At 48.6% G+C, this 18435-nt stretch overlaps 1 protein-coding gene across 1 annotated transcript; it reads left to right on the plus strand.

The window, feature by feature from the left end:
- Positions 1-1130: 1130 nt before the first annotated feature.
- LOC104600787 (respiratory burst oxidase homolog protein E-like) lies at positions 1131-16816 on the plus strand. Its single transcript, XM_088892979.1, has 11 exons — positions 1131-1710; positions 1922-2060; positions 2299-2347; positions 2514-2627; positions 3117-3551; positions 3630-4013; positions 4147-4242; positions 4499-4904; positions 5049-5220; positions 16188-16266; positions 16510-16816. Exons 1-8 carry the CDS (start codon positions 1131-1133, stop codon positions 4616-4618), a joined length of 1917 nt encoding a protein of 638 aa, XP_088749105.1. The 3' UTR covers positions 4619-4904; positions 5049-5220; positions 16188-16266; positions 16510-16816.
- Positions 16817-18435: the final 1619 nt, after the last annotated feature.

The raw sequence follows: 18435 nt of genomic DNA on the forward strand, positions 1-18435 counted from the left end.
TGATTACAGTATAAATAAAATAAATTAAGACATAAAGCAGAATAAAATACACCAAAAAATAAAATGAAACGAAATTTTTCATTCTTTTTATTTACGCTTTCATACATTTATACTAATATAAATAAAATTGTACTGCAACCAAACACAGTCCTAAATTATTAATTAGTGGATATTAGATTATTAATATTAATTATTATATAAATATAATCAACTCAAAATAATATAGTATATAACCAATGTAGTTTGTGTAAACAGTATAAATTACAAGGGGCCTACTTATTATATGCAAATATCTCGGTAGTTATCTAGTTTATAGGTAGGATGAATTATGACCATCGATTGATATCAAATTAATGGACAGGATGTAATTTATAGGAGGGCTACTAATAGATTAGATTATAGGGGGTTATAATTTCAGAATTTTGCAATGGATTGCAAACGGGAGAATGACTATTCAGTCTACCTCAAAATTCTTAATCCCATCATAAGCTAGGATGAATCGTGACCGTAGTTTGATATTAAATCCACGGACAAGGTGCAGTCTAAAGGGGACTATTAATAGACTACTGGGGATTGTAAATCTGTAATTTCAGAAATCTGCATTGAGCTACAGTTATTTATCCGAATAAGAAATTCGCAGTGTGGCAGTGTAATAAAAATTTGACCATAGCTTTGACAACGCATCTTTTTGGGGGAATTAATAGACTTTATAGACCTGTTGTCTTCCGTTTCGCAAGCTACCATGCAGAGATCGTACAAAGATGACGCAGCAGCCCCCAACCCGGCCGGTTGAAAAACCAGACAACGCCCGCGGAATCCCGCGCTACGTGGCAGAATTTCAACGCTTTCCGTTACACGTAAAAGCTAAACCTCTCTCCCTCTTGGTTGGGGTCGATAAAAAAAATTTCATTAAACAATTCGGATTGGCATTTGATTTGAAAATAGAGGTGTAAAATAACGGGATATATAGAAATTCCACTTACCACAAAAAATTGAGTTTCGTCCACAAATCTCAATTGCCAAGCGTTGAATTCATGTGCCAGAGCCAGTTTTCAATATAATTCAATAGCTAGGAGTTCAAATTACAGATTTCCCTGAGGCTGACGGAGTGCCAGAGCCAGAATCCCTCGATGGGAGGAGCGATGCTACCCATCTTCCACGACGATCTCATCAAACATACCCAGCACGATTTGGTGGAAGTGACACCAGAGCTCGAATACGATTCCATCCTTGTATGTAGTGTCACTCCCACTGCAAGCGGAGAACCGAGTGGAGAAGGCACCACCTCCTCTCCACCATTTTTCCACCGCAACCTGTCGTTTACGTCCAGGATTCGCCAGAAATTCCCGTGGCTGACATCGCCATCCGCACAAGCTTCCTCCCACTGCACCAGTACCCCACCATTTTTCCAACACAATTTGTCGATTACGTCGAGGATTCGCCAGAAATTCCCGTGGCTGGCATCTCCGTCGGCGCAAACCGCCTCTCAGTTCGAAGAGCCAACTGCTTCAGCTCGGGATGCTCGGAAGATCACAGCTCAACTTGAACGGACGAGGTCGAAGGCTCGTCGAACGCTTACGGGCCTCAGGTTCATAAGCAGAACGACTGATGACAAAGACACCACCGAGCTATGGCGAAAAGTCGAGTCCCGGTTCAAGTCGCTCGCCAAGGATGGTTTGCTCTCCCGAGAGGACTTCGGTCAATGCATCGGTAAGAATTTAGCAATCGGCTTTTGTTATTCTGTATACTCACTCCGTCGTAGATGGTTGCTCGAATGGCTCAAACGCCACCTGTCCCGCCTCTACAGTTTTTTTTGTACTTGGATGAATTATTTTTTTTCATAATTATCGTGTGACAGGGCATTCGAAATGGGCGAATAAGCAAAAGGCTATTTAAAGCACTTATGAGCTCACTCGACTAGGCACGCTGTTGGGGATTTTTGACGCTCTAGCTAGACGGAGACGTCAAAAGATAGAGAGGATTACAAAAGAACTTTATGACTTCTGGTTGCAGGTTTCGGACCAGAGATTTGACGGTCGCCTTCAGATATTCTTTGACATGTGTGTCACTGATTCCACCGATCGCCCTTTTTCTTTTTTTTTTTTTCTTTTTTTTTCTTTTTTCTTTTTTTTTCTTTCTTCTTTTTTTTTTTTTTTTTGTATTTGTATCACATCACCGTTGATTAATTTGTTAGAATTTTGAAGCCTAGCTACCTTGAGCTTTTCGATCAGTTGATGGTGATTGAAATTTATAATAACGAAGTTTTAGGGCTCTGCTGATCGACTGCTCTTTCTGCAGAGCTGACAGCAACGAAGACGGGAGAATCACAAGAGAGGAAGTACAGGAAGTAAGATTTCTTAACTGCTCTCTTAATTTTTTTCTTCTTCTCCCCCTCTCCATATAAAAGAAAATCGAGGATGGGGCTCGATGGTAGACGGTGGGGTCTCTCGTCGGAATACGCTATTTTTATTTTAATTAACCAAGAAAAAAAACCTCCTTTTTTGAATTTGCAGCTAATAAAGCTCGGTGCTTCTGCAAACAAGCTGTCCAAATTGAAAGAACAAGCAGAAGAATACGCCTCTCTAATAATGGAAGAATTGGATCCAGAAAATCTGGGGTACATTGAGGTAAATGCACAGCATATATACACAACCATACTACCATCTTGCCCTTTCATTAAGAAAATTACGAGCACAAAGTCCCGACCTCTGCCATCCTTTTGCGCGGGGGAGTTATCTGTTTTGTCTTATTATTCAAGCTATAAATAAGTTGGTATTAGGCCATAAAATCGATCAGTTCCCCACCAAACAGCTCGATGATCTTTAGACACATCCGCTCTGGTCTCTGGACAAGTAATCGGTAATTAACAGTAAACACCTTTGTACATAGATTGTCAAAAGTCTAAACAAATAAATTAACAAACAAACAGTAGTAATATCATCATAGTCCATGTCTGCTAAATTCAGAATTGGGATGTTTTACTTTTATAATAGGGTACAGAGTTAATGAGGAGCCCACCAAAACCATGCATTATTGTTGATTTGTTTATCTACAAACAGATATCCCCTGATGAGTGATGAGTGATGAGATGAGGAGTTGTCTCTGTTTTTGTTCAGTTGTGGCAGTTGGAAGCGTTGCTTCTAGAAAGAGACAAGTACATGAGTTACAGCAGAGCCCTGAGCATGGCCAGCAGCGTAGGTTGGAGCCAGAATCTAGAGACTATCAAACCTAAGAAGGTGGGAGTGGCACGCAGGATAAACAGCAAGGTTCTTCGGTGCCTTATCCTAGAGAAGTGGCAAAGGGCATGGGTCATCACGCTCTGGGTGCTGGCGATGGCCGCTCTGTTTGCCTGCAAGTTCAACCAGTACAGGAAGAAAGCGGCATTCCAAGTGATGGGGTATTGCTTGACCACTGCCAAGGGCGCTGCCGAGACTCTAAAATTAAACATGGCTCTCATTTTATTACCAGTTTGTCGAAACACACTCACCAGGCTCCGCTCCACCAGAGCAAGGCTATTTGTTCCCTTGGACGACAACATCAATTTACACAAGGTAAGATGATGATCGCGCGCCTTGCGCAACATCGATCGATCAACGGCCTCCCTCATTGGTGGCATTTTTTATTTGCAGATGATCGCCTACGCAATAGTAATAGGAATCCTCCTCCACGTCGGTACCCATCTGGTGTGCGACTTTCCCCGCCTCATAAACTCTACTGCGCAACAATTCGCCCTCATATCATCGGATTTTAATCACAAGAAACCAACCTACCTGGATCTTCTTAAGGGTGTGGAAGGCGTTACGGGTATCGCAATGCTCATTCTCATCGCCATCTCCTTCACGCTGGCAACCCACCACTTCCGGAAGAATGTAGTAAGTCTCCCGCCACCCTTGAACCGATTGACGGGCTTCAACGTCTTCTGGTACTCCCATCATCTTCTCGCACTCGTCTACATCTTGCTCCTCGTCCACGGTTACTTCCTCTTCTTAGCCCACAACTGGTACAACAAAACGGTAATTAATATTAATTAGCTACGCATACTTATTCCGATTATCGAAATGTCAAAAACCTTCATATATATAATATACGACTGCTTCCATGCATTTAGTTTGATACTAAGAGTTTTCTGCCCATTTTATTTTCCAGACATGGATGTACATCTCCATTCTACTCTTACTCTATCTAGGCGAGCGAAGCCTACGAGCATCTAGATCAACACATTTCTCGGTTAACATCTTTAAGGTATTTAACCTTGTTTTGTTTGATTGTACAAACGCAATAGTCAGTTGTTTTTCCTATATCATAGTCGAAATATCAGACCAGATGGAGAATCTCTAAATTGAACTGCACCTCTACTCTTCACCACATGAACTACGAATTGACATATTTGTTTGTTTTATTTCCATTTTTTTTACAACTTTGAGTAATCTCTATGCACACTTTAATTTTGTCTTAGGCGAATTTTTTTTACTCCAGCTGGTTTTCACTCTTATTACAGGTTTCAGTGCTACCAGGAAGTGTGTTGAGCTTAGTCATGTCAAAGCCCCAAAGTTTTAAATATAAGAGTGGGCAATATATATTTCTAAAATGCCCAATAATCTCTCCACTTGAATGGTGAGTACGTAAAACAAAACCGTAGTCTGGAAAGAGTCCAATACATTAATTCCAAATTCTTCTGCGATTCCACTCGTTTTTACCTTTCAATTAATAGACATGTTTGAATATGGCTGCGGGCACCCCTTTTCCATTACTTCAGCACCTCGAGATGATTATCTCAGCGTTCACATCCGGACTGTAGGGGACTGGACAGAAGACTTAAAACGGGTTCTAACAGAGACTTGCGATTCCCCGACTGTGATTGGTAGAGCCAAGTTTGACCACCTTGGAAGAATTTATCAGAAAGGGTAAACTAATTTACAATAATGATTTTTTTTTAAAAAAAGTGATGATGATTTGAGCCCATCATTGAGATGGATGGATCATAGCCTTGGAAGATTACTGACAGAAGAAATGCATGTTTGCATAAAAAAAAAAATGGATCGATGCAGCGTACCAAGGCTGCTAGTGGATGGCCCATACGGGGCTCCGGCGCAGGATTATCAAAACTACGACGTATTGCTCCTTGTCGGGCTGGGTATTGGAGCCACCCCTTTTGTAAGCATCCTCAGAGATTTACTCGACAACATACGAGCAGCCGAAGAAAAAGAAGAAGAAGAAGAAGTAATTACTATAGATGTCTTAGCATTAATTTTTTGTTTCCACATTATGCATCATCATGCTATAGCATACAATATTCATTTTGTTGGTGGGATTCATGGAGTGCTTAATTAATTAATTAGGAAGCAGCAAACATGGAGATGAGCAGATCATCATCATCATGGGAAAACAGGCTAAATAGAAATGCATCTCCCACTTTGATAGTGATGGTGCACGATCCGGCCGATCTTAGCTGTTAACGATCTTGCCTCTGAATCGGGTGGTCAGGGACCTGAAACGGAGGGAAAAGAGAAGCTCCGGGGAGAACCCAGCGTATGGGCTCCGAAGCTCAAGTTAGAGTTTCTCAAGGCAAGATAGACCAGATAGCGCAAATGTTAGCATACCTCGTTTCTGGGGGGTAGGAGCCTTTTATAATCACCTCGCGCACTCTCTCCCAGGCTTCTGTCAGATCAGGCATGATTACTTCTGAACTCTTGCCAGTTCGAATGTCATTTCCTCTGGCCGGTCAGAACCGCCACTGTTCCTTTGTCAGAGCCGTCTCTACGGTTAGTAACGACGGTGGCAGGTGGCGGTAGCAGGAGGCCGTTTGAAGTGCGGCTGTCAGGCGTCGGATCCCAAATCAGTCAGGTGCGTCGCCCAAGGATACGGATGTCCCTGGCGTCAGGTACGTTTGATCAGCCTGGTGTTTCGGAGGCGAAGTGTTGGAGTGAGCGAGGTGTCTTTGAGTTCGGTTTGGGGAGTGTTTCGAGCTGCCAAGGGCCGGCTCGGGTCACAGCTTTGCGAGGCTAGGGGAGCTCGGGTTCTCAGTAGAGAGCTCCGAGTTCCTAATAGGGAGCTCGGGCTTTTGGTAGGGAGCTCGGGCTCTTGGCGGGGAGCTCGGGCTCTTAACAGGGAGCTCGGACTCCCAGTAGGGAGCTTGGACTCGTGGTAGGGAGCTCGGGCTCTTCAGGGAGCTCGGACTCCTAGTAGGGAGCTCGGACTCCTAGTAGGGAGCTCGGGCTCTTAACAGGGAGCTCGGACTTCCAGTAGGGAGCTCGGACTCTTGGTAGGGAAATCGGGCTCCTGGCGAGGAGCACGGGCCCTTGGTGGGGAGCTCGGGCTCCTAGTAGGGCGGTCTGGAGTTCGGGCTCAGTAGCGAGCTTGGACTCTGGTTTTGGTGCTTGCTTCAGGCGCTCTACTGTCCCGAGTTGCTTGTTTCTGCCACGTGTCGGGTAACTGCAAGGTCGGGCCAAATTTCCCTTCATCAATTGCCCCCCACTCCCTGCGACAAGGGTCCCGTCCTGGCGCGGGGAGTTTGTAAGGTAGCAGGAGGGTTTTGGTCCATGCTGAGCGCGCTTGCTCTAATTTGATTTTCAAAAAAGGGCGCGCGTTTGGGAGTTGTGACGGCAGTTGTTCGGGAGTTGCGTTGTAGACGCTTTTAATGCAAGGAGACGTGCGCCGACACCCCGTCAGTTTTGGGAAGACGCGTGCCGACACCTGTCCTCTGACAAGACGTGCGCGACGCCTTGTCGGTTTCGGAGAGACGTGCGCTGATTGGTTTTGGAAGACGTGCGGTTTACCGCGGCTGTGGGCCGTTGGATTGGCTTCGATCTGGGCCGTCGCTTTCTGGCCGTAGTGGATATAAATAGCGCGCGGGGGGGACCCCGTCCGTGCTACTGTTGTATCTCTTGAGCTCGCGCCTAAGTTCCAGTTCGCGTTCAGGCTCTTCAGCTCGCGTCCCAGGTTCCTTGCTTGTTCGAGCTTTCGCGGTCTTCCTTCAGTCTTCTTCCCGGGTGAGTGCTTTCGGAATCCCGCTTTATTCTCTGATGTCTAGTTCGGAGGGTTCGGGCTGTTCAAGCGGGTCTGATGTAGGTTCTACCAATCGGTTTGCGTCCCCTGGTAGTTCAAGTGAGCCCTATGTAGGTCCTGAGGAATGGGTTGAACCTACGGGCCGAGGTGCTTCGGGTAGGTCGGCGTCCACCTCCCGTCGTGGCCGGGTTATAGATCAGTTCGGTCCTTTGACTATGACGCCTGAGGGGCTTCAATCCCTCATAGACTACTACGACTTGCCCGGGGAGCACGCTTACTTCATCCCTACGGGTAGCTTCCCTTGGGAACACGGTCCTGATGAGATCGTGATTTTCCGGGAACAGCTCGCTGCGGGGCTGCGACTGCCCTTTCACCCTCTTCTCGTCGAGGTCCTAAACCACTTCAGTGTGACGGTCGGCCAGCTTCACCCGAACTCTATTAGGAACTTAGTGGGGACGATCTCTTTATTTTGTGACGAGAACTTTCCTCGGGATCTGGAGATTTTCTCCTCCATTTTAATGCTGAAAAAGCAAGCGGGTCCCCTTCTGGGGCGTAGGCGGGCATACTACCTGTCCCCTCGCCTAGGCTTCAAGCTCTTACACGGACTCCCTAATAAGGTCCCGGCGTGGAAGCGGGACTATTTCGGGGTGCGAAGTGCGCTGGGGTGGCCGTTTCAGACCGGCTGGGGGGTGGCCGCTCCCGACTCCGACGTCACACTTGATAAGGAGACGGCGAAGGGCCTCTGGCAATGGGCGCGGCTCGGGCTAGAGTGTCAACGGTATCTGACGAAGGCCAAGCTTATTGCTGCGGGCCTGAGTTTGGGTAGGTTCTTTCCCTAGCGATCCTGTCTTGCTCTTCTTTGACGTCTTACTGATGCCGGACTCCTTTTCGCAGGTACGATGGACTCTCGAGGGACCCGAGGTGGGCACTTGTTCCAAGGCATGAAGAGGAGAAAACGGGTGGCTAAGCGAGCTCGCGCCGAACCGTCCCAGGGTGTGGAGCCCGAGGTGCCGGACTATCCGGCGGAGGAGCCCGAGATGGTTCCGCCTACGCAGGAGCCGGCGGGGGCTCCTTATGCCGAAACCACGCACACTGGGGCTCCTGCTTACTCCGAGTCCGCCCATACGCGATCTGGGCCGTCGAGCTCGGAGGCCCCCGGGGGCTTCAGGAGCGTGTTGTCACCTGTTCACGCTCTTCAACGGAGTAAGGAGGTGATGTTTCCTGAGGAAGTTGCGGCGTGGACCGAGCTCCCTTTGCACCAAGTGGCCTGCCGTGCCGTTACTCACGCTATGGTGGTAAGTGTTCCCTTTTTTAGAGTTCTTCGGCTTTTATTCTTCTATTCGTTCCTTTGATCCCGTTTTTCCTTTGATAGGTGAACTCTTCTATTCACGCTTTAACGAACCAGGTGGAGAGATACTCAAGGCAGGCGCGAGCTACCGAGGAGGCCGCTCATGCTGCCGAGGCTACTGCTCGCCTCGCGCAGTCTAGGCAGGCGAGGTCTCAGAGAGATGCTGAGGCCATGCGAGTGGTGGTGAAGAATATGGCGGAGTTGAAGCTGGACCTACAGCACCAGGTCGAGTATCTTCAGGAGGATATCAGGGAGAGGACTCAGATCTTCTCTCAAGGCATCGAAGACGCGAAGAAGAAGGCTGTCAGCGATTACATTGCTTCGCCGGATTTCGATGATCTGATGGTAGACTCCTACAGGAGGGGTTTCAAGCTAAGCCGATGGATGATCCGGAATACGTACCCCGAGCTCGACACTAGCGCCATATCCACTTCGCGCATTACTCAAGAAATGGCTAATGCTGCGGATGTCAAACCGGACTCCAAGGGGGAGGCAGGTCCTTCGGGTGTTGTTGAAGTGGCTTCTGATAACGATGAAGTAGCCCCTGGCTTGTGAAATGAAATGTACACATTTTTTTTTCGAATGTACACATCTATTCTGAAATGAAATGGCTTTTTGTTCATGTACTGGTTCTCCTATCTTCGAGCTATGTTTTTTGCCGAACTGACCATTTTGGTCCTTCAGTTTGTTTTTTGACATGAAATGGCTTCGGGGTATTTGTCTTGGTGGCCTATAGGTAGTACCTTCTTAAGTTGACAACGTTCCATGCTCGGGGTACTTGTTTTCCTTCTAGGGTTCCGAGCTCGTATGCTCCCCCACCGAGTGCTTTCTTTACTCTGTAGGGTCCTTCCCAGTTTGGTCCAAGTTTCCCTACGCCGGGTTCAGGCACCATGACCTTACGGAGAACCAGGTCGCCGACGCGGAAGTTCCTCTTTTTTACTTGCGCGTTATAATACCCAGCTACCTTTTGTTGGTAGGCCACAGTTCGGATGTGCGCGAGGTCTCTCACTTCGTCCAGTAGGTCGAGGTTGGTGCGTAACTCGCCCTCGTTTGTTTGTTCGTCGTACGCTTCTAGTCGCAACGTAGGTACTTCGATTTCCGCCGGGATTACTGCCTCGGTGCCGTATGTGAGGTTAAAGGGGGTCTCACCTGTGGCGGTTTTTTCCGTGGTTCGGTGTGCCCATAGAATGCTTGGTAGTTCGTCTGCCCACAAACCTTTGGCTCGGTTCAATCGCGCTTTCAGTCCGCGGAGGATGGCTCTATTCATTACTTATGTTTGGCCATTTGCCTACGGGTGTGCGACCGATGTGAAGTTCTGACTAATTCCCATACTTAGGCACCATTCTTGTGAAGTAATCTACTGCCACCACTAGGAATTTTCTCCCGCCTGTTGCTGGTGGGAATGGCCCCAGGAGGTCGATGCCCCATTGGGCGAAGGGTCATGGGTTGGTGAGGTATTTGAGGTCGGCAGCGGGCTGATGGTGGATGCTAGCATGCTTCTGGCACTTGTCACATTTTCTTACGAGCTCGATTGCCTCTGTCTTCATCGTTGGCCAGTAGTATCCTTGTCGAAGTGCTTTTTGGGCGAGGGCTCTGCCCCCCAGGTGTCCGCCGCACAAGCCTTCATGGGTGTCACGGAGTACCAACTCGGCTTCGGCCAGGCATAAGCATCGCAGGTAGGGGAGCGTGTAGGATCGTCGGTACAACCGTTCGTCTATCATGACGTATTTGGCTGCCGGGTGCTGCACCCTCTTGGCTGCGTTGCGGTCCGTGGGGAGGGTTCCGTCTAGCAGGAAGCTCGCGAGTGGGTCAATCCAACTCGGCTCTGCTTCAGTGACGGAAGCGACCTCTTCTGCTCCATCGAGAATGCTGGGCCGAGCTAAGTCCTCTACGTACACGGTTCTCCTAGCGTTGTGGCTCGTGCTTGCTAGTCGGGATAGGGCGTCGGCCTCAGCGTTCTCTGACCTCGGGATTTGCTTGATGAAGTGTGACTGGAAGTTGAGCAGAGCTCCCTTTACTTTTGCCAAGTATGCAATCATTGTGAGTTCGCGCGCTTCGTATTCGCCTGTAACTTGGTTGACTACGAGCTGGGAATCACTACAAATAACCATGTGTTTTGCTCCAACCTTGTGCGCCAGATTTAGCCCGGCTATCAGTGCCTCGTACTCCGCCTCGTTGTTAGATGCCGCGAACTCAAAGCGTAGTGCGTATTCCAGTTTTGTTTCGCTCGGGCCACATAGCACTATTCCAGCCCCGCTACCTTGTTGGTTCGATGAGCCATCTACGTGAAGGATCTAGGGCTCCTCCTCCCAGTTCGCGCTTGGTCTAACCAGGAGGGATGCCACACTGGCTGCTACTTCATGGGGTTCGGACTCGTTTGGTTTGGGGGCTCCGAGTTTGCCCGAACTGGGGATCTCGGGCTCGACCGGTTCACGGGCTTCGGGGCTAAACGTGCACTCGGCGATGAAATCTGCCAAGGCTTGGGCCTTAATGGCAGTTCTAGGTTTGTACTGGAGATCGTACTCGCTGAGTTCGATGGCCCACTTCGTCAGTCGGCCGGAAACCTCGGGTTTGAGTAGTACTTGTCTCAGAGGTTTGTCGGTCAGGACGATGAAGGTGTGAGCCTAGAAGTACGGGCGGAGTTTTCGTGCTGCTATCACCAGTGCGTACGCTAGCTTCTCTATCTGCGGGTACCTTGTCTCTGCTCCCTGCAAGATTTTACTAACATAGTATATGGGTCACTGGACCCGGTCTGTCTCCTTTACTAGTACCGAACTGACCACCTCGTCGTTAGTCGAGAGGTAGAGTTCTAAGATTTCGCCATCCTCGGGCCGAGCTAAGGTTGGCACACTGGCGAGGTAACCTTTCAGCTCGTCAAACGCGAGCTGGCAGTCTTGGGTCCATTCGAACCCTTTGCCTTTGATTGCTTTGAAGAAGGGTAGGCAGCGATCTGCCGACTTGGACATGAAGCGACTTAGAGCGGCTATGCGGCCGTTTAGCCTTTGAACTTCTTTTACTTTCCGAGGCGGTCTCATATCTAGGATGGCTTTTATCTTGTCCGGGTTGGCCTCGATGCCGCGCCGATTGACAACGTAGCCTAGGAATTTGCCCGAGGTGACGCCAAAGACACATTTGTTGGGGTTCAACTTCATGTTAAACTGACGCAGGATTTGGAAGACAGAGTCCAGGTCTTTTATTATTTCTCGCGAAAACCGTGTTTTGATGACCATGTCGTCTACATAGCACTCTATCTTTGTGCCGATCAGGGGCCGAAACAGCCTATTTACAAGTCTTTGGAAGGTCACCCCGGCATTTTTTAATCCGAAGGGCATGACCTTGTAACAGTATAGACCGAACTCGGTTATGAAGCTGGTTTTTTCCTCGTCGGATTGGTCCATCCGGATCTGGTTGTAGCCTGAGTAGGCATCCAGGAAGCTTAGCAGTTCATGTCCCAAGGTCGCATCCACTAGGCGGTCGATCCTAGGAAGGGGGAAGCAGTCTTTCGGGCAAGCTCGGTTCAGGTTGGTGTAGTCGACGCACATGCGCCACTTGCCGTTCGCCTTTTTCACTAGCACAGGGTTGGCCACCCAGCTCGGGTAATGGACTTCCCTTATGAAGTCTGTCGCGAGGAGCTTCTCGACTTCCTCGTCGACCGCCTTCCAGCGCTCTGGGGCTAAGTTCCGTTTCTTCTGTCTAACGGGTCTGACTAAAGGATCAGTGTTGAGTTTGTGAGTTATTAGACTAGGGTCAATACCGGGCATATCGGCTGCAGACCATGCAAAAATATCTAAATTTTGGAGTAAAATACTTATCAGTTCGGTCCGTAGGGGCTCTTTGACGGAAGCACCGATCTGGAGTGCGCGAGCTGGGTCCGCAGGCGAGGTTGGGATCGCGACTGTTTCTTCTGTGGGCGAGGCTCGTTCTTCGCCTTGTTCCGTGGGCCGCTCCAGATCGAGGTCACCGGCCGCCTTGGTCTTTCCCTTTAGGGCGGCAACGTAGCACTTGCGGGACTCGAGCTGGTCGCCCCGCGCTACCCCCACACCGAAGTCCATAGGGAACTTCATGGCCAAATGGTAGGTGGAGACCACCGCCCGCAGAATATGCGTGATTGGCCGCCCTATTATGGCATTGTATGGGGAGGGGGTCGCGACCACCAGGAAGTCGTGGTTGAGTCTGACCGCACAAGGCCACGTGCCGACTTCCACAGGCACCGTTATTTTTCCAAGGGGCCTGACTTCCTCTCCGTTGAAGCCCACCAGGGGAGTGCTTGCGGGTTTTAGTTCGCTCCTCGGCAGCTGTAGCCGATCAAACGCCGATTTGAAGAGGATGTCCGCCGAGCTGCCTGAATCTACAAGTACGCGCCTAACCTCGAAGTCGCTGATCCTGAGTTTAATAACAACTGCGTCGTCGTGAGGGTAGCGAACTCCTCGCGCGTCGTCTTCTGTGAAGAGGATTGGCTCCTCGGTCTTTGGCCTTTTCGGAGGGTTCCACTCCTTGAGGACCGCTTCGCGAACTGAAGTTCGGGCTGCCGCTGATGTACACCCCACTACCACCGAGCCTCCCACGATTACATGGATGGTTCCCCGAATTGGCCTTTCTGCCGGAGGTTGTCGCTGCATTGGTTTAGCAGGCCTGCTGCTGGTTTCGGGGGCGTCCTTTTCGTGCTCGCCTGGCTGATCCACTTTATTGCTATTATTGTTGTGCTGTACAAAGTTTCTTAAGTATCCGCGACGGATGAGCCCCTCTATCTCGTCTCGGAGGTTATTGCACTGCTCGGTACTGTGACCATAGTCCCTATCGAAACTACAATACAAATTCTTGTTTCTTTCGTTCGGATTTCCCTTTAGGCGAGGAGGCCATTTCACGTATGGGGCGTCCTTGATCGTCATTAGGATCTCGGTCCACCTCGTGTTCAGTGGCGTGTAATCCGTCCGAACTGGCAGGGGAGCTCGGAACGATTGGTTCGGTTTTGGGTCCCGGGCCGGGTTTTTTCGGTCGGCCGAGCTAGCGGGCTCGCCGTCCCTCTTTCTTTTCTCGTTTCCGCCCTCGGTTCTTTGGTTGATTTCCTCCTCAGTCCTCATGAACTTGTTCGCGAGCTTGAGGAACTCGGCCACGGTCGCGGGCTGGTTAGCTACCATGTGCCACTTGAATTCCTTGTGCGTCACCCCTCTTTTTGCTGCGGCGAGCTGCACCGCGGGGTCTAACCGCGGTATCTGTAAGCATGCCTCATTGAATCGTTTGATGTAGCCCCGTATGGGTTCTCCTTCCCTTTGGACTACCCCGAAGATGCTTTCCTCTGCTCTGGGGCACCGTTTGCTGGTGACAAAGTGTGCAGTGAAGACCTGCACGAACTGAGCCCAACACTTTATCGATCCAGGGGCCAGGTTCCTGTACCAAGTGCGGGCTACCCCCTTGAGGGTGGTGGTGAAAGCCACGCACATGCATGATTCGCTGGCTCTGGCGAGGAGCATTTGGGACTGGAAAGCGTCCACGTGGTCGTTGGGGTCGAAGGACCCATCATACTTGTCTAGGGGCGGGAGCTTGAAATCTCTGGGCAAGGGGACTGCCAGGAATTCTGATGCGAGAGGGGAAGGAACTGAGAGAATCGGGGCAACTCCTACCTCGTCCGAGCTCGTCTCGCCTTTGCCTCTGAGCTCTAGCAGGACGCGGGTGGCGGTTCGTCGACCTCGACGGCGCCTTCGCTGCTGAGTGGGCCTTGTACTGGCGCTGCTGGCCTCCGTGTTGCCGAGCTCGATGGGCCCGGAGTGCTGGTAGTCCACTGCTGCCAGTGCGCCGAATCGGTTTTCCACCAGTGGGGACTCCGGTTTGGAGCCCCGAGGTGCCGATCTCGCGGGCGAGGTTCCCGATCCGCCTGCGAGCCGCGAGGCGGGGATGACTTTTCTTTCTCTCCGGCCTGGGGACGAGGCCTGGCTGTTTGGGGGATTCTGGGGCCTAGAGGCCTTTCCTTGGTGGAGGCGCCCATCCTGCGGAGAGGCCTTGACTGGCTTTGGGGCAGGGTGGCGAGGTGGAAGTAGTGGTTGGTTCGGTGTCAGTTGGGGGAACTGCTGTTGATAGTGGTACTGGGAGAGGTTGTGCAACACTTGGTGCTGGTGAAGCTGGTGTTGCTGGAACTGTTGCATCTGGGCTTGCATTGCCCTCATGCACTGCATTAGGTCGTCCAACCGATTTTGGCTAGCTGCCAGGGGGACGGCGGTTGGTTCAGTGAAAGTAGTCTCGATGGGAAGAGGGAAGGGGATGTTTGCGGCAGGTAGGCTTACAAGCGCCACTGCTTGTGGCGTAGTCAGATTGGGGATTCCATCCACCGAGAGGGGGATGGTGAACTGCCCAACACACACCACGGGAACTTGGGGCTGTTCCCCGGTGGTGTTTGTCTCTGTGCCGCGTCCGGCGTTGCTGGATGAGGCCATGAGTTTTGAGTTTTTCAAAGAAGAAGAAAAGGGTATGAAAGTTTTTGAGGGAGGCCTTTTGAAGCGTTCCCACAGACGGCGCCAATTGATGGTGCACGATCCGGCCGATCTTAGCTGTCAACGATCTTGCCTCTGAATCGGGTGGTCAGGGACCTGAAACAGAGGGAAAAGAGAAGCTCCGGGGAGAACCCGGCGTATGGGCTCTAAAGCTCAAGTTAGAGTTTCTCAAGGCAAGATAGACCAGATAGCGCAAAAGTTAGCATACCTCGTTTCTGGGGGGTAGGAGCCTTTTATAACCACCTCGCGCACTCACTCCCAGGCTTCTGTCAGATCGGGCATGATTACTTCTGAACTCCTACCAGTTCGGATGTCATTTCCTCTGGCCGGTCAGAACCGCCACTGTTCCTTTGTCAGAGCCGTCTCTACGGTTAGTAACGACGGTGGCAGGTGGCGGTAGCAGGAGGCCGTTTGAAGTGCGGTTGTCAGGCGTCGGATCCCAAATCAGTCAGGTGCGTTGCCCAAGGATACGGACGTCCCTGGCGTCAGGTACGTTTGATCAGCCTGGTGTTTCGGAGGCGAAGTGTTGGAGTGAGCGAGGTGTCTTTGAGTCCGGTTTGGGGAGTGTTCCGAGCTGCCAAGGGCCGGCTCGGGTCACAGCTTTGCGAGGCTTGGGGAGCTCGGGTTCTCAGTAGGGAGCTCCGAGTTCCTAATAGGGAGCTCGGGCTCTTAACAGGGAGCTCGGACTCGTGGTAGGGAGCTCGGGCTCTTCAGGGAGCTCGGACTCCTAGTAGGGAGCTCGGGCTCTTAACAGGGAGCTCGGACTCCCAGTAGGGAGCTCGGGCTCCTAGTAGGGCGGTCTGGAGTTCGGGCTTAGTAGCGAGCTTGGACTTTGCTTTTGGTGCTTGCTTCGGGTGCTTTACTGTCCCGAGTTGCTTGTTTCTGCCACGTGTCGGGTAACTGCGAGGTCAGGCCAAATTTCCTTTCATCAGATAGCGACATGGGCAAGAAGAAATCACAGAGGACTACCAATGCTCATTTCTACTGGGTGACAAAGAGAAACCGGATCTTTTGAATGGTTCAAAGGAGTGATGAACGAAATTGCAGAGATGGATAACGAGGTCAGTCTCAGTCCCCTGCCACCAGTAGAAATATGTAATGTTTGAGTAATATAAATAAAATGATAATAAAAAACAGGGAGTGATCGAGATACACAACTATCTAACAAGTGTGTATGAAGAAGGGGACGCGAGGTCGACGCTGCTTACAATGGTGCAAGCTCTAAACCATGCCAAATATGGCGTTGACATCCTCTCTGGCACTCGGGTATATATAAATGAATTAATCCTTTCTATCTATATCATTCATTAACGCATATGCATGCTGCTGCTTGTTAAAACATTGTTCAGGTTAGAACACATTTTGCAAGGCCAAATTGGGAACAAGTGTTCGCCAGGATAGCTTCAAAGCATCCCCATGCCCGAGTCGGTACGTGCTACTACTACTTCTTAATTAGAATTTAGAAAACAACCAGAACTACCACACCAATAATAATAATAATAATTTGATGAGATCCCAACACTTTGTGTTCTGATAAATGCTCCTTTGGATTAATATTGAGGGTAGACAAAAAGATATATTATTTAACATTTTTCTATTTAGGTTAAGAGAGAGAACAATGTTAATTCAATTTAAGAAAACCAAGTTTTTATTATTTCTTTTACATTGTAGGTGTGTTTTGCTGTGGGACGCCCTTCTTAGCAAAGGAACTGAAGAAGCTATCACGCGAGTTAACCCAAACAAGTTCCACAAGGAGTATTTCTAACTCATCAACATATATATGATCAGATAGATCCACCTACCATACTTGATATACTTTTATTTACTTTTCTTGTAATTATATATATATATATATATATATATATACACGTAACTCAACATCCGTAGTCAATACATTAACATGTAACATGTAAATACCCAATATTCTCAACCATGAGACAATAGAATGCCGGTTGTCCATAACTGAATTAAACATGGGTTATTTACTTATTAGCTTCACATTGTTTTGTGGTATTTTATTGCTTTTGCTTACATACAATCTTATTCTTTAATATTTAAATATACTTTTGAGAATCTCCTCTCGCTGTCAACAAGTTATGTATTAAGTACATATACGGGGTTATTTATCATTTATTACTTAATTACACGAGATCCAAAGTCTAAAACCACAACCCAGGAATCATAGTAGGTAGTTACGAAGAATTCCATCTCTCTCTCCCTCACCCTGCAATGTTAATAATACTATCACCGGGAATAGCCTGAACACATGTTTACCCAACACAAGCTTTCCACATGTCTGGTGAGAAAAAAAAAAAAAAAAAATTGTGGGAAAGGGAAGGGAAGGGAAAAAAATAAAAAAGAAAACGTTGGAGATTGAGAAGAAGAAACAACTTTAGTATGCCCTCCATACATAGTCAATAGTTGAACAGTGAACACTATTACTATTAATCACTCTAATTAGTAATTGGCATAACAGTCGCCGCTGTTGATGCTAATCAGTTGGCAGGTTAGCATGCGCGTCAGGAGAAGAGCCAACCAGTTGAATCGGCAATTAGAAAGAGAGAGACAGACGCTTGGTTTCTCCTTCTATGTCGATCCAGATTATGACAAATAGAAATAGATATAAAGGAGTTCAACACTTTAATGGGACCGCCGGCGCTCTATCACGTACGTCGAAAGCTCTTTCTGTCGCTATAAAGTATAAACATTTGACGACATTAATCAAAAGAATGTAACAATTGTCAGTACCCAAATGGATCAATGGATCACATGTCACACCTTCGGTGGAGAGAGATCAAATCAGCATTCCACAAGATTGCTTCTCACAACGTCCCACAGCATTCCCCACCGTGTATTGATGATGTCATCATCGAGATGTTCTTAACACATGGTAGGAATATGCTGTGGTACGTTGTGGGGGACTGATTTGAACTCGTGTGGTACCGGGTACGTATATATGCGTCAGAAACCTAAGAATTGCATAAACTCCTTCACCAACTTTCCTCACGAATTACTGTTACTGTTTAGAAAACCTTCGCTACGTACGGAAAATGCTTAGAAAAGAAACTATGTGACTTGGTAGCAAAAGGGGGGATAAAGTGGACTAGATTACGAGAATATGGAGATAAGCCAGGGCAATTATCAGCATTACATAAAAACGCCTTTCTTTTGTTCTAACTACGCTACTGGAAAAATTGGTAACAAAGCCAAGGCGATGTTTGGAACCGGTACCTTTGCTTCAGAAAACAATGACACATTAGTACTGCGTTATTAAAATCAGAGCTCTAAAGAATAGTAAAATGATTAAAACCGTTTTTCCATAAAAAACAGTGTTATAAGCCACACCTTGAAAATAAAGTATGGTTTAGAATAACACTAAATTTGACATTTTTTCAATTTAAAACTAATGAAGACATGATGTGGCAGTGAAATGGATTTCTTATAATGGATATCAGTGCTGTAGAGCACTGGAACCAAACAAAAAGTGTTGCTGTTGCTCCAGGAAACATCCTATCTGGCAGCAACTTTTCAAACAAAAAAAAAAATTCCAACTAATAAAGAAAACAGAACTGTATCTGCAGCATTGATGCCAAACAT

The sequence above is a fragment of the Nelumbo nucifera genome, chromosome 8 (assembly GCF_055504915.1).
Source record: "Nelumbo nucifera cultivar China Antique chromosome 8, China Antique-T2T, whole genome shotgun sequence".
NCBI lineage: Eukaryota > Viridiplantae > Streptophyta > Magnoliopsida > Proteales > Nelumbonaceae > Nelumbo > Nelumbo nucifera.

Excerpts from the sequence above, each read along its gene's own strand:
- LOC104600787 (XM_088892979.1), top strand. The coding sequence starts at position 1,131 with ATGGGAGGAGCGATGCTACCCATCTTCCACGACGATCTCATCAAACAT. Across the intron at positions 1,711-1,921 it reads GGACTTCGGTCAATGCATCG|GCACGCTGTTGGGGATTTTT; the intron begins GTAAGAATTTAG and ends TCACTCGACTAG. Across the intron at positions 4,014-4,146 it reads ACAACTGGTACAACAAAACG|ACATGGATGTACATCTCCAT; the intron begins GTAATTAATATT and ends TTTATTTTCCAG.